Source organism: Lepidochelys kempii, chromosome 6 (assembly GCF_965140285.1).
Source record: "Lepidochelys kempii isolate rLepKem1 chromosome 6, rLepKem1.hap1, whole genome shotgun sequence".
NCBI lineage: Eukaryota > Metazoa > Chordata > Testudines > Cheloniidae > Lepidochelys > Lepidochelys kempii.
This window is the reverse complement of record NC_136385.1, coordinates 36,281,986-36,297,961: the sequence shown is the minus strand read 5'-3', so window position 1 is coordinate 36,297,961 and position 15,976 is coordinate 36,281,986. Positions and strand designations below refer to the sequence as shown.

The window sequence follows — 15,976 nt, the reverse complement described above, 5'->3', positions numbered from 1 at the left end:
GCCAATGCCTGAGATGATGGGGCGCCCAGGATTTCCAGGTTTATGGATCTTGGGTAGTAGATAGAATATCCCAGGTCGGGGTTCCAGGGGTGTGTCTGTGCGGATTTGATCTTGTGCTTTTTCAGAGAGTTTCTTGAGCAAATGCTGTAGTTGCTTTTGGTAACTCTCAGTGGGATCATAGGGTAATGGCTTGTAGAAACTGGAGTTGGAGAGCTGCCGAGCAGCCTCTTGTCCATATTCCGACCTATTCATGATGACAACAGCACCTCCTTTGTCAGCCTTTTTGATTATGATGTCAGAGTTGTTTCTGAGGCTGTGGATGGCATTGCGTTCCGCATGGCTGAGGTTATGGGGCAAGTGATGCTGCTTTTCCACAATTTCAGCCTGTGCACGTCGGCGGAAGCACTCTATGTAGAAGTCCAGTCTGCTGTTTCGACCTTCAGGAGGAGTCCACCTAGAATCCTTCTTTCTGTAGTGTTGGTAGGGAGGCCTCTGTGGATTAGTATGTTGTTCAGAGGTATTTTGGAAATATTCCTTGAGTCAGAGACATCGAAAATAGGATTCTAGGTCACCACAGAACTGTATCATGTTCGTGGGGGTGGAGGGGCAGAAGGAGAGGCCCCGAGATAGGACAGCTGCTTCTGCTGGGCTGAGAGTATAGTTGGATAGATTAACAATATTGCTAGGTGGGTTGAGGGAACCATTGCTGTGGCCCCTTGTAGCATGTAGTAGTTTAGAAAGTTTAGTGTCCTTTTTCTTTTGTAGAGAAGCAACGTGTGCGTTGTAAATGGCTTGTCTAGTTTTAGTAAAATCCAGCCACGAGGAAGTTTGTGTGAAAGGTTGGTTTTTTATGAGAATATCCATTTTTGAGAGCTCATTCTTAATCTTTCCCTGTTTGCTGTAGAGGATGTTGATCAGGAGATTCCGCAGTTTCTTTGAGAGCGTGTGGCACAAGCTGTCAGCATAGTCTGTGTGGTATGTAGATTGTAATGGATTTTTTACCTTCAGTCCTTTTGGTACGATGTCCATCTGTTTGCATTTGGAAAGGAAGATGATGTCTGTCTGTATCTGTACAAGTTTTTTCATGCAGTTGATAGATTTCCACTCCATACGGCTAAATGCAGTGCCTTGCATAATGACAGGTTTCAGAGTAACAGCCGTGTTAGTCTGTATTCGCAAAAAGAAAAGGAGTACTTGTGGCACCTTAGAGACTAACCAATTTATTTGAGCATGAGCTTTCGTGAGCTACAGCTCACTTCATCGGATGCATGCCGTGGAAACTGCAGCAGACTTTATATACACACAGAGATCATGAAACAATACCTCCTCCCACCCCACTGTCCTGCTGGTAATAGCTTATCTAAAGTGATCATCAAGTTGGGCCATTTCCAGCACAAATCCAGGTTTTCTCACCCTCCACCCCCAAACTCACTCTCCTGCTGGTAATAGCCCATCCAAAGTGACAACTCTACACAATGTGCATGATAATCAAGGTGGGCCATTTCCTGCACAAATCCAGGTTCTCTCACCCCCTCACTCCCCTCCAAAAAACACACACACAAACTCACTATCCTGCTGGTAATAGCTCATCCAAAGTGACCACTCTCCCTACAATGTGCATGGTAATCAAGGTGGGCCATGTCCAGCACAAATCCAGGCTTTCTCACACACACCCCCTTTTTTTTTTTCCCGGGGACACACACACACAGACTCACTCTCCTGCTGGCAATAGCTCATCCAAACTGACCACTCTCCAAGTTTAAATCCAAGTTTAACTAGAACGTCTGGGAGGGGCAGAGGGTAGGAAAAAACAAGGGGAAATAGGCTACCTTGCATAATGACTTAGCCACTCCCAGTCTCTATTTAAGCCTAAATTAATAGTATCCAATTTGCAAATGAATTCCAATTCAGCAGTTTCTCGCTGGAGTCTGGATTTGAAGTTTTTTTGTTTTAAGATAGCGACCTTCATGTCTGTGATTGCGTGACCAGAGAGTTTGAAGTGTTCTCCGACTGTGCAAGGAGTACACTTGTTCTTATCTTGCTCAGAGGAGGGAAATCCATTATACACCACATATACATAACTAGTCATGCAGAAGATCACTTAACACTTTCATTTGCTCTTGGTATAATGATGTAGACTTGATTGGACAAACAGAAAATCCCTCGGATTTCCAGAAAGATTCAATATGCTATCACTGCTCTGTTGTGCTGCAAGAGGGCAGAGGAAACCTGAAACTTATACTGAGGATGAAATTCTAATTGAATTCCTTCCAAAAATTATGTATCTTGTAATTAATACAGATAGAACAAGGTTTTGTGCAGTCTTACTCTATGACTAAGAAGCTACTCTATTAAATTCTTATTTTGTGTTTATTATTATGTTGTCTGTGTGCCTGGAGACATTTATGTATTTCAGCTACTCAACATAGTGAAATGACTGTGTATCACACCACTCCTCTAACCCTTCCAGTAGTGAAATGGTAGGCTGTTTCAGTTACCTACCATCTAAGTGTCAGTTATGCACTAAGTTAAGTTTATCTGGCTTAATTTAAGCAATCATTTCCATTTTCTCCCTTTCTCCTCTGAGTTGCTTTGAATGCCAACAGAATTCTTTTGTAAATTGTGTGGCTGAGGAGCATACTGTGACATTTCTCTGTTGTTTCAACATCATGTGAGCTTACCCAGGAATTAAACAGTTCATAAAATCCTTTAAAATTATAAAAGTGAAGTTGGAAAAGTTACAGTTAAGGGGATTAGATTGATGAGAATTTGGAACATAACGTTACTGTGTCATTTTGAGTATGTAAAGTTTTTATTCTTTAAGCATAAAGGACACACAAATTGTCCATGAAATTGGGCTTAACGATTTTTCAACAAGCAAACATTCAATGCCTGCAAAATGTAGAAGAATTTTTTGTGATTGTGCAAAGATTATTGTAATGCTAAAATGTTCTGGTGCTGTTACAAAGACTAAGGCCTTTTTCAGTAGCAGGAAGCACCTGCCAACTTCACCTATTGAGTTGACCACTCAGTGATTACTCTTTATTTGTCTGTGTTCCAAGATATTGTGCTGCTTCTATATGAAGTGTTAATATAAAATAACCATTTTAATATAAGATGTTATGGTTTTTGGTTGTAGGAGAATCCAAATCCTCACATGGCATTCCAGAAAGTTCCACGGCCCACTGAGGGATCCCATTTACGAGTTCATATCCTTCCTTTCCCCAAAATTAATGACAGCCGGGTTCAGGAACTAATTCAAGAAAGCCTGGCTAAGAACCAAAGTGTACCACCTGCTGCTCGGGTAGAAAAAAAGTGTGTGGTTCCTCCTGGTCCGCCTGTTGGTATGTTGCATTGTTATCTGCCATATATTTGCCATATTAGCATGAGTGGAAACATCTACTTTAATTAAAACGTGTTTTAATGGGGTGTTTACCTGAGAGATGGGGGAAGGCAAGAAGGGAATTCTTATCGTAATGAATTGAACATATCATTAATATATCAAATTTGTTGTTCCCAATTCAGCACTTATATAGTGGGTTGGTTTCAGAATTTATGTAAAATCCATGTTCCATTTCAGTACCTTTTTTATAAGAGCTAGGTATTATAAACTTTCTCAGAACAAATGCAGATAAAAAGTTTACCAAAGAAATGAGGAACTTGCCTTTATCTGATTGAACTGTAGATTTTCCAGTGTACACCTTTTTAATATTAATTCCCCTTCCTCATGTTGGCTATGTCAGCACACATAGTAGCTCATTTTTTGTGTATGTATGGGGGGGGGAATGTGGAGGGTATATTCTGCTCTCACATCCGTGGCGTTCTCTCTATTTTTGATGGGGGGAAGGTGGAGGGAAAGAGAGAGAGCAAGAGAACGCTAGATCTTCTATCAAATAATCTCTAGAATTCAGCAAATCCTAGTCTAGATAGGAGAACTGAGTTGTAAACTTGCTTTTCAAGTCATAAGATCCTTTAAATACTTGATTCTTCTGAGGATTTTTGTTATGGAGGATCCAGTTTTGTAAATTCTTTGAAACAGCTCTAGGTTCCTCTACTTTAAGGAACCATATATTATTTAATCAGTTTATTTAAAAGGGTGGTTCTTAGCACAATATACACAATGTTCATTGGACTGTCAACAGAAAAATCTGAAATTTGTCAGGGTTCATTGATTTGCACATATTTGAGTGTAAGAATCCTCATGTGAAAATGATGAATTACCCCCTTTGTTTTAGTAGAAGGATGCAATACATCAGGTTTCATGCAAGACTTGAGTGTCTGCTTACACTTGTTTCGGTGTACATGATGACAGAAGTAATAGATAGTGAACTATCAATTTATTTAATAAATCGTTCTGTTTTTTTAAAAACCAGGCAAATATGGAACTATGCAGTTGCTTAACCTACAGCAGACTAAAAAATAAGACCTGTTTTAATTAGCCATTGCAGTTTGTTGGATTTAAAACTTAGGAGAGATAACAGATATGGTTGTACACTTTTGCAGCAAGGCAAAACAAAGATGCAAATCTGCATAACAAAGAGGTTGTCAGAGAGAGTATAACTTTAGGAAAGTGAAATTACAAACAGAAATTTGAAGTGTTTCTGTCATACTGAGTTTGGTGAGTGTAAAAAAAAAAAAAGTATGGTTAGCATTGTGAGATGGAGCCAAGGAAAGGTTCTACACAAATTTATTATCAACTGGCCTGGTAGCACCTCCAGCATGAATCTGTGTATGTGGACAAACCAAAGAAGAGAGATTAAGACGAGGAGTCAGGAAGGGCAGAAATTTTTTAAAAAGACGTATAAGTTGAAATAATTAAACAGTTGTACTTATGTAACTCGGTGATTTCCATCCCTATACAGTAAAAATGAAAATAAATGACAGGGTCATGGAATTCACTTTTTTCATGCCATATTGGTTAGGATAGTGATCTTGAAATCCAAACTCAATTAGTATGTTAATACCATTAATTTAGTTTTACAGGTTGGAGTCTGGTCGTCTATATGAAACAGACAAGCAAATAAATACTCCATTTAAAATTCAGAGCACAACCACCAGCAAACCAGCTGCAGGCTGTTCTGCATAAGAGTAACTGAAGAAAAGAAAGACTGAGCAATAACCTGTTTTTAAAGGCTACTTAACAGTTTGTAAATTCCTTCTCATATAAGCCTAATAATAACAAACAACTAAGCAAAATAAAATTTAGACTTGAAGCCATGTTAGGATTTTTCTAAAAGTACTGTCTAATTACTATTTGTGGCTTTTACAGAGAAACTGTTTCTCATCTGTGTGTACTTCTCTTTCTTTGTTAGTTTCCATAATGGAAAAGACCAATACAGTTTTCAACAGTGCACAGAGGCTGGAAGTTGTTAGAAACTGCATCTCATTCATATTTGAAAATAAAATTTTGGAGACTGAAAAGGTAATAATAATAAAAAAGTTAACTCTCCTAAATAAGCATTTACTGCCTACAAGTTAAACTAGCATATGATAAGTGACTGACTGACCTCCTCACAAACCCTGTCACGTTTCTTGTCATATTTTTTAATGTTCATTATCTGTTCAGTCATTTAAATGAGTGATAATGGTAAGCAGTATAACCACCAAGGGGTCTAAATACAGTACCATATGGTAGTGTGCAATTGCTCCCTCTGAAGACCTGTTTTTAATGTTCAGTATGCTCGTTCAATTTTTGGCTAACCATCCAGAGATTATTCATCACATATTATTTTCCATATGGATTTACAAAAAAGATCATTGAGAGTTTCAGCCTAATTTTCCAGTTGTGAGGCATGTGAACAAAATATAGGCATAGTCATTTAATCTCATTGTTTGCCAACAGGTGCTCTATTGAACTTTTCAGTTAAGTTAATTCTTGTTTGTTTTAAAAGTGATAACAGAATTTAGTGCAATGTGTAGAACACAAGACATGCTTAACTATTTGACTGACTCATTTTTAGTAAAATCCACTAGTAACTTGCCACAATTGTTATCCTTGATAGTTTTATTACTTCTGCCTTTCAGATGTGGCCAGCTTTTGTGGATTCTATCCATGGAATTTTACAACTATAAATTCAACAGCATATCATTTATTTATTTTTTACAACAAAAAGCTCAGGACAGAAAGCCAAGTGGATTGTCACCTTGATCCAGAAAACAAATTAGAGCTTTCATTCTACTATTTTTTTCAGTTTTACTACATATATAGTGGTGAAATCCATGTGATAAAATGAATTCTTAAGTGTCTTTGTCTCACTTGCATTGTGACCACAAATCCACCTGTTTTGAGACTATTTCGAACACTCCAAACCTCTAAGCAACTTCAAATGGCTGCATTTAAAGGGAGTAGGAAAAGTTGAACCAGAAATGTTATTTCTCCCCCCCTCATTAGATTTGGTGGAAGTTGCCTTTCAAATTTCACAGATCAGTGGTTCATGCCAGACAGTATTCAATCCTGAAATAGGAACGTAGATTAATGATGTCAGAACTCATCAAGGCTGTAAAATGACATATTAGAAGTGAATTTGTAGTTATTATGTCTGGAAAAGTTATTTTAGGAAATTTGTAGAGATTTCTAAAATTTAACTATAAATTTGCTCTCATTGGAGATGAGTTCATGTATAGATGAGTTCATGTAACTAAGATGAGTTCATCTTAGTGATAGATGAGTTCATGTAACTAAGTCACTTGACTTTAGTAGTGGAGGGGTATGAAGGAATCCCAATAACATTCGTAATAATTTTTCTAAGTATTTTTAAAATAGTTTTTCCATAAAATATGTAGTTTATTTAGAATGCATCATGGCATGGTATAAAGATTTTATTGGGACTTGTTTGGGATGATCTACATCCGAGGAAGTGTAGCTCACGAAAGCTTATGCTCAAATAAATTTGTTAGTCTCTAAGGTGCCACAAGTCCTCCTTTTCTTCTTATAACATACTAGTGGCTCCACTGCTTGTGAATAATATGTCCATCCCAGACTCATGCTGAAAAACTTTATAACTCACTATATATCAGGACAGATTCTCAGGACCTAGCCCATCATATGTTCTGCTCTACCAGAGGGACAGAGAGCCCTCACTCTCATGCACAATAATCTTCTGACTGATTTCATATTTGTTTTGTTACTTATCTGTATTCATTTTTTCCCACTTTGGGATTTAGCAGAAAATTTCTGCAGTTTATTATTGGTGTATATAAAAAGAGCAATCAGAGCTTGAATGTCAATGCCTGGTTTAGCATAAAACCAGTTATCATGAGAATTTGATGTTCTGGCTCTGGATTCATTTGGGCATTTAATTTACTGTTCTTATTTGCTGTTCTTATTCTTGACAAAGAATTAATGACAGCCAGTATTTCAGTGGCATTTCAGATCATTTTAATGAGGTTAGGATTTCTTGTCTGCAGACTCTGCCCGCTGCGTTGAGGGCACTAAAAGGAAAGGCAGCTCGACAGTGCCTGACACAGGAGCTAAGCCTGCATGTTCAGCAAAATCGGGCAATACTGGACCACCAGCAGTTTGATTACATAGTGCGGATGATGAACTGTACCTTACAGGTATTTTATGCTTCTTTTGGCCTCCTTTCCCATCCCTCCCTTGTTATTTTAAAACAGCATTGGTGAAACAAAATAGGGTTTGATCAGGTGGCAATGCACGATAGTAGATTTAACAAGTGTTACCTGTCCATAGAGTTCTGAGACCTGTAGAGTTGAAAAGATAACAAGCCAAGATCCACAGTGCTCTGGCCAACTACATCTATTTAGTATTTGGAAAGTAGTCCATAGTGTTAAATCTCCTTTCCATTCATACTGTCGTATGCTGTTCAATTTTTTGTTTTCTTTTGAAAAATATTAATTATTCCATTAAGCATATTGCCATCCTTAAAGAAATTGCCTTTTAAAAGTGTTTCAATTGATTTGAAGCTCAGGATCTGTCTATTTGATGCTATTTCTGTTGAGAACCTAAGCTTGAGTATTCTTTACTGACATTTTGCATGGTGAAATCCAGTGGTTCTGAGAAGTGCCATCAGTATGGACAAAAGCATAGACCATCCATTATCAAGTGAGTGGTGCCAGTTGATCGGTTCAGTATCAGTTAGAGAGTTCCCTTTCACTATAGACCATCAGTACAGAAATGGATTCACTTGTCTCACTTGCCAAAGACAATTTTAACAACAACAGTTTATTTTATCTAATTAATGATATTGTGTGTTACATAGCAAAAATTTACTTATTGGCGAGAGAGAAAATTTTGACTCCATTATAAAGATGACAGCTTTAATTTGGTTTCAGTTAACTAGTAAAAGCGATTGGGAGACTGGTATTCATGCTTGTCAGTGGTGAGATTTTAGTGTTGGAGGTGCTCCCTACAGCTATTTATACCTTGCTTTTGAGATAATTCTAATGATATTTTTTTAAAGTATTCCGTAGCCAAAGTTTGACCAGCCTATTCCAGCCAAACTAAAGTAAAATAAAATAAAATATGTAGATCATTTTGGCCTTCATTTGAACTATTTAGTCTGCCTATGCACTGGCATGTACTTGTCAGAAATTGTAGGTCTGATCTAAAAGTCGGTAGGGTTTCAGCCTAACATATGAATATGTTTAAAATATTTTACATTTTTAGAGTGTGATAATGTTTGCTGTGGGTAATTTGTATCTCTAACCTTTTTTCCTTTAAATCATTAAAGTTCTAAGAATTACATTGCAAAATGTAAAAGAAAGATCTTTGAATATCAGCTCTTTACGGGTTTCCATTCTTAAAACAAAGGGGCAAGCAAATTTGCTAATTTTAATTCATCTGGCTAGTTGTTTTAAAAATGTTTCTCAGTGTTTTAATATTAACTTTTTATAGTGTATATGGTGTATATTGTACATAATGAGAAGAAATCCAGAAAGATCATTATAGCATCTGTATTGTCGAGCAGATTAAAAGAAAACAAAGGAGACAGCCCCATAATTTAGGGTATGATACCATTCTGTAATGTTGTATATAATTTGTTACACTAAAAATAGTACGGCTTTTACCTTCAATTTATAATAAATTTAAATAGCCATAGGTGTGTATTTTGATTTTTTGAATATGATCTGTGTATGACTATATGATGCACTGTATTTTTCATAGTAAAAACTCACCACATCTCAGACTCATGCTGATATTGAATGTTCCAAATAGACCCAAAGGTGAAAGCCTAGCTTTGAATTTTTTATTTATGGTCAACATGGGATTTATTAATATTTATATTTCTTCTTAGAACTGTGTGCTTTTCAGGGTCTAAGTTAACAGTCTGAACATTTTTAAAGCACTGAAAGTTCCATGGCCGTGTGTCCAAAAATCTGTAATGTTAGTTTAGAAAAGCAGTATTGTTCAAAATGAACCAAATCTAGATAACAGTGATTTTATCAATAATTAATTAAATAATTATTATTGCTTTCCCTAACTTTGAGCTGTTCTGTTTCCTGTACTTAAGATGGCAAGGTTTTTTTCCAGTATGCATAAGATAGAGTATAATTACCACATTGAGGTTGTTTATTTCCTTTATCAAGCAGTTTTTATCCAACGCAATGAAAAGTGGTTGGCAAAACACACAGCCCTCCTCCTGTGCATTTGTCTGTCACTCAAAAGCGAGATCAGCTCATAAACCTGTCTAAATAGTTCCATTCTATTGGAATATGGAAGTAATTACATGAAAATAGCTGCGTTTGAGAAATATGACTTTTTCCAAATGTGAAGTGATTGAGGTTGTTTAAGCAGTTATGAGGTGATGTCTGATCAAATGACAGGTAGGTGTATAGGACTGTGCTTATTCATGTTTTACATAAGATTTTGTATAAATAATTACTTGTTGAATTGTTTTTCTGTAATGCTGACTTTATTAAAACTACCATAAGAGCGGTAAGAACACCCATTGTTTATTAAATAAAGGTTTTTTAAACATCCTAGCGCAGGGGTGGACAAACTTTTTGGTCCAACGGCCACATCTGGGTATGGAAATAGTATGGCAGGCCATGAATGCTCACGAAATTGAGGGTTGGGGTGTGGGAGGGGATGAGGGATTCAGCTGGGGGTGTGGGCTCTGGGGTGGGGCTGGGGATGAGGGGTTGGGAGTGCAGGAGGGTGCTCCATGCTGCGACCGAGGGGTTTGGAGGGGGCTCAGGGCTGGGGCAGGGGGTTAGGGTATAGGAGGGGGTCAGGGTGCAGGCTCTAGGCGGCGCTTACCTCAAGCAGCTCCCAGAAGCAGCGGCATGTCCCCCACTCTTACGCAGAGGCATGGCCAGGCAGCTCTGCGTGCTGACCCGTCCGCAAGTGCAGCCCCTGCAGCTCCTATTGGCCGCATTTCCTGGCCAATGGGAGCTGCAGGGGCGGCGCTTGGGGCAGGGTCAGCATGTGGAGCCCCCTGGCTGCCCCCACTAGTAGGAGCTGGATGGGGAACATGCCGCTGCTTCCAGGAGCTACGTGGAGTGGGACAAGCCCCCTACCACGCTCCCCGGCGGGAGCATGAGGGCCTCATTAAAACATCTGGAGGGGTGGATGCAGCCCCTGGGCCATAATTTGCCCACCTCTGTCCTAGCCTCATGCAGATATGTTCTCAGGCAAATCCACCACAGTTCTGCTTCATGAGGGGGACAGGATGTAGAATGTTGCCTAGGAGAATCCGTACCTCAAGTTCCTGGCTGAGGAAAGGGCAAAGGTGTAGCCAGTGGACTGACAAACCATGCAAATGATCTGGGTCAGTGATCTCTTTAGAAGGCACATAGTGTGCTCTGACTTCCACTACGACTCAGAATCTTCAGCAGCAGCCACAAACTGGCTACAAAACTGATTCATGCCCTATCTCTGGGTTATGAAGGATTCCTTTTCCTCCCACATCTCCCTGTATATCCCCCTTGTAACATTCATTTACGCAGCTTTTGCGCTGGGGACGTGAGTTTGGCCCTTCAGAAATATTCCTGCTCCAGTTATTTATGGCTGTTATAGAAATAAAAACAAAACTAGTAAAACTGTCCAGAACTGACCAAAACAAATTGTTAGTGCTCCAAGGGGCACCTACTAAATTAGCAGGTTTTTTAAAAAGGCATACTGTGTAAATAGTGAAATTATTTTATGCACACACTGTTTTATGCTAAGACTTTTTTTTTATGTGTTTGGCCTTCTGGAGGAATAGCATTTGAAGCTACCTTGCAGATTTTAATAGCATTCTTAAACCTTTTCTGATTGGAGTCACCCAATACCAATTTATTTATTTTTTGCGCTCATCCTATGTAGTCTGTAGATGTTAAATACTAGGCATTTAGGTGCAGCCTTTGAATGTAAAATTTTTGCTGAAGTTTTCTGAACTAATTTCTAAAATACTGTAAAGGTTTCATAAAATTTTCTTATCCAAGAATAACATGGTGACAAAAGTTTGACAGTATTTGTAGGCTGTCTTAGTTTGGAGCTATGATATTCTATCAGCAAGGGGAGGATTAAGATGCATGGCCTTTTTGAGTCCTTGGAGAAGGGCTTAATAGTCAGAAGAGAATAGAGAAACAGTGTTGTGGGAAATGCCCTCTCCTCAAATCCTCAAAACAGAGGTAGACTAGGATCCACCATTTGAAGAACCACACTTACTGTATTGTAAGTAACCACACTTTATCACTGAAGTGAGCACATCCATTTCTTAGTAGCAAGCTTGGCCAATTTGCAAGATTTTCTGATTCTTTTCCAGGCATTATACAGTTAGTTAGAGATGTAATTGATAGCATTTGTTGCTCCACATGTGGAAAAACATCACTGGTTTTTTTTTCAAGCTGAAGACATCTTTGGGGCAGGGACAATCTTTTTGCTCTGTGTTTGTACAACACTTAGCAAAGTGGCATCCTGGTCCATGACTAGGACTTGTTAGTGCTATGCTAACATAAACAATAAATAATAGTGATTCATAATTTAAGTGTGTGTCCCTTTGTCCACCCATCTTGGATTTTGGAACATTTTTTTTCTTCTTAATATATATTGTGATGTTTAGCAGATTTCCTTTATCAGCTAATGGGTGGAAAGGATAACTTTTTAAGAGGACATGTTACACTCCTTTATACAAAGGAGCTATAAAATCAAGATGTATAAAGTGATTTCTCACCAAAGCATTTATAGTTGCATCTATGATGGGATTCCCCGTGGTACAACATTGAACTGTGGGATCACTGTGCCCCCTTAACACTCCTCCAAGATGCTTTGCTAGTGACAAGCAGCAAACCTCTCAAGATGCTGTGGTCATTCAGTCAACATCATGCAGGGACACACCCAGCTTAGTTACATGAATGCTTTCTAAGCCACTCATGAATCATACACAGGGAAACATCGTTGCTCAAGATCATCTCTTGAACAATGCAAGCTCATTAATTAGTTTGTCACTTCATCAAAGGATAGTCAACATGCTTACCAGCCTTTGTAATTTGAGTAGATTCCCCAAGCAAGTTAGACAAACTCACTGGTAAGGATAAAACAGTAAAACAAGTTTATTAACTACAGAAAGATAGATTTTAAGTGTTTATTTGTGATAGGCATAAAGATCAGAGATAGTTACCTAAGAAAATAAAAAGTAAACATGCATTTTAAATCCTAAACTTTCAGACTAAGCAAGATTTGAATCAAACAGCTTTTCTCACCCCGCTTATAGTTCTTAATACAAAGGCTGAATTTCCTTTTCAGCCTGGGACCAGTCTTTTTAGTTCAAAATCGTTGTCTTTCCAGCATTCTTGTTGCCTTCAGCGTAGGTGGAGGAGGAGAGAGGTGGACTCATGATGCCACTCTCCCTTATTTTATACTTTCAATTCATGTCCCAGGAAAGATAATGGCCCAGGTATGTCCTGGTGAGCCATGCTGAGTCACAGCACTGAGCAATCCCCATTTTGTGGTGCTCAGCTGTCTCTTACAGAATTGTAAATCTCTTGTTTACAATTCCCCTGATTGTCAATGGCTCATGATGTTCGCTTAACACACCCACACCATCTTTATTGTCACTGGAGAGCTACCAGTGAGTGTTTCCCAAGCTCTCAACATTTCAATAACAACCATATAGCAAAATCTCATAACTTCATAGAATATTAGGTTTGGCAGAAACCTCAGGGGGTCATCTAGTCCAACCCCTGCTCAAAGCAGGACCAACACCAACTAAATCATCCCATCCAGGGCTTTGTCAAGACGGGCCTTAAAAACCTCTGAGGATGGCCCTTCAGGGCTTTGGATCCGGCCTGCGGGCCCACAGTTTGCCCACCCCTGCTCCATATATACCTACAATAAGAGACTGTCTAAAAATATTTTTAAAATGAAGTGTCATCAAAAGACTGCAACTCCAACTTCATTAATAAGGCACTCTTAACAAAGCAGTATGGTCTAATGGACTAAGCAGAGGTTTGAGAGGCAGGAACGTCTCAATTTTAAACCTGGCTTTTCAGTTTACACACTCTGAATCCCTGAGGAACGGTCACTTATCTCTCTGAGTGTTTTCACCAACTGTAATATGGGGAAACTATACTTACCTAGTACTAGGTGAGTTGTGAGGTTTACTTTGTTAATGTTTGTGAAGCACTGTAAAGTTGTAAAAGGCTTGCAGTCATTTCACACATTCTCACTGAAGTCAGTGGAAGTTTTGCATACAAAAGATGGTAGGAGTGGGCCTTTTGTTATATTTTACAAATTGATTTAATTCCCATTACTAGTTCTTGGCTATCTTATGGAGTTTATTTCAGAACAAGGCACTTCACATTCTTCTGTTTGTTAAATTTTAGGTTTTGAAAGTTATGGTTAGTTTATGCATTTTTCTTTGTTATTTATTTTACTCTCTAGACAATTAGACTTTGTTGAATTCTTTCATAATTTCTTTGCAATTTGTTTTCTTTACAAATTGGACTGGTAAGTTCACATCTGCTTATGTTGTAACATAAATGGGTCTCCTCATTCCATGCCTTTTTATTTCTTGCTTAGCTATTTCTGATTAACTGTTCATCTGTTCTGATAGTAGATTGGTAGTAAGTTGAGTTTGCTTTACAGTATTGTTACTAAGGGCATGTCTACACTGTAAGAGTTACAGTGCCGGGTGTTACAGCGCCACTCATAGAGCGATGAAGGGAAACCGTGTTGTGTGTTCACACTGTCAGCTGCCTGTGCAATAGCATGTTCACATTTGCGGCACTTGCAGCGGTATTCAGAGCTGTGCACTCTGGGAGCTACAGAGCATCTCTTCCTCTTCTGCCACTAAGAGTTGTGGGATGGCGGAGGGGGTCGTGGGGCCTCCTGGGTCCTGTCCCAATGCCCCGTGATGCATTGCTTCGCATCCCAGCAACCCCTGTGCTTCCATCCGCATTTGACACCATCTTTCAACGATTTGTGTACTCCGCGCCCTGCCTCTTCGGGCTGCAGGAATGGATCCTGAGTATGCTGCTCGCTCTGACTAACACGTCACGAGTGGCAGTGGAGTTATTCCTTAAACTACAAAGACAAGAGGAGTACGACATTGATCTCGCCACATTTAGTAGCTACGACACGAGATCGTTTGTGTCATTCACAGAGGTGCTGACCACAGTGGAACGCTGCTTTTGGGCTCGGGAAACAAGCACTGAGTGGTGGTCTGGGATGATGAGCTGTGGTTGCAGAACTTTTGGATGAGGAAAGCCACATTCATGGGACTGTGTGATGAGCTCACCTCAGCCTTGCGGTTCGAGGACACGAGAATGAGAGCTGCTCTGCCGTTGGAGAAGCGCATGGTGATTGCACAGTGGAAGGTGGCTACTCCAGACTGCTACCGATCGGTCACTAACCAGTTCAGAGTGGGAAAGTCTACTGTTGGACTCGTGTTGACAGAAGTCTGCAGGGCCATTAATTTCATCCTTCTCTGAAAGACCGTGACTCTGAGCAACATGCGTGACACTGTAGATGGCTTTGCACAAGTGGGCTTCCCTAATTGCGGAGGGGCGATTGATGGCATGCATATTCCAATTCTGGCACCAGACCACCTAGCCACCAAGTACATTAATCACAAGGGGTATTTATCTATGGTTCTCCTGGTGCTTGTGGATCACCATGAGCATTTCACAGACATTAATGCAGGCTGGTCTGGAAAGGTGCATGATGCATGCATCTTTCGGAACACTGGCCTGTTCAGCAAGCTGCAATCAGAGACTTTCTTCCCGGATCAGAAGATCATTGTCGGGAAAGTCAAAATGTCCATTGTGATCCTGGGAGACCCTGCCTACCCCTTAATGCTGTGGCTTATGAAGCCATATATGGGCAACTTGACAGCAGCAAGGAGTGATTCAACAACAGGCTGAGCAAGTGCTTTTGGCCATTTAAAAGCCCATTGGCGCTGCCTCTGTGGGAAGCTGGACCTGGCCCATGACAATATTCCTATGCTTATAGCCGCTCCATAATATTTGTGAAGGGAAGGGTGAAAGCTTGTCCACCACGCAGGTACATTTTTTTTACAGTCATCCTGCAATACAAGTATAATAGAATCATAGAATAACAGAGTAGGAAGGGACCTCTGGAGGCCATCTAGTCCAACCCCCTGCCCAGAGCAGGATCAATCCCAACTAAATCATCCCAGCCAGGGCTTTATCAAGCCTGACCTTAAAAACTTCCAAGGAAGGGGATTCCACCACCTCCCTAAGTAACGCATTCCAGTGTTTCACCACCCTCCTAGTGAAAAAGTTTTTCCGAATATCCAACCTAAATCTCCCCCACTGCAACTTGAGACCATTACTCCTTGTCCTGTCATCTGCTATCACTGAAAATAGTCTAGATCCATCCTCTTTGGATCCACCTTTCCGGTAGTTAAAAGCAGCTATGAAATCCCCGCTCATTCTTCTCTTCCGTAGACTAAACAATCCCAGTTCCCTCAGCTTCTCCTCATAAGTCATGTGTTCCGGACCCCTAATCATTTTTGTTGCCCTTCGCTGGACTCTCTCCAATTTCTCCACATCCTTCTTGTAGTGTGGGGCC

The 15,976-nt window shown here is 39.7% G+C and overlaps 1 protein-coding gene across 6 annotated transcripts in view; it reads left to right on the top strand.

The window, feature by feature from the left end:
- SBF2 (SET binding factor 2) overlaps window positions 1–15,976 on the top strand; it is a 553,544-nt gene that overhangs the window by 356,637 nt on the left and 180,931 nt on the right. For all 6 annotated transcript variants that reach the window (XM_073347556.1, XM_073347555.1, XM_073347560.1 and 3 more), the window contains exons 14-16: window positions 3,140–3,344; window positions 5,313–5,422; window positions 7,408–7,557. In XM_073347556.1, coding sequence (XP_073203657.1) covers window positions 3,140–3,344; window positions 5,313–5,422; window positions 7,408–7,557 — 465 coding nt within the window. The remainder of the gene's footprint in view (window positions 1–3,139; window positions 3,345–5,312; window positions 5,423–7,407; window positions 7,558–15,976) is intronic.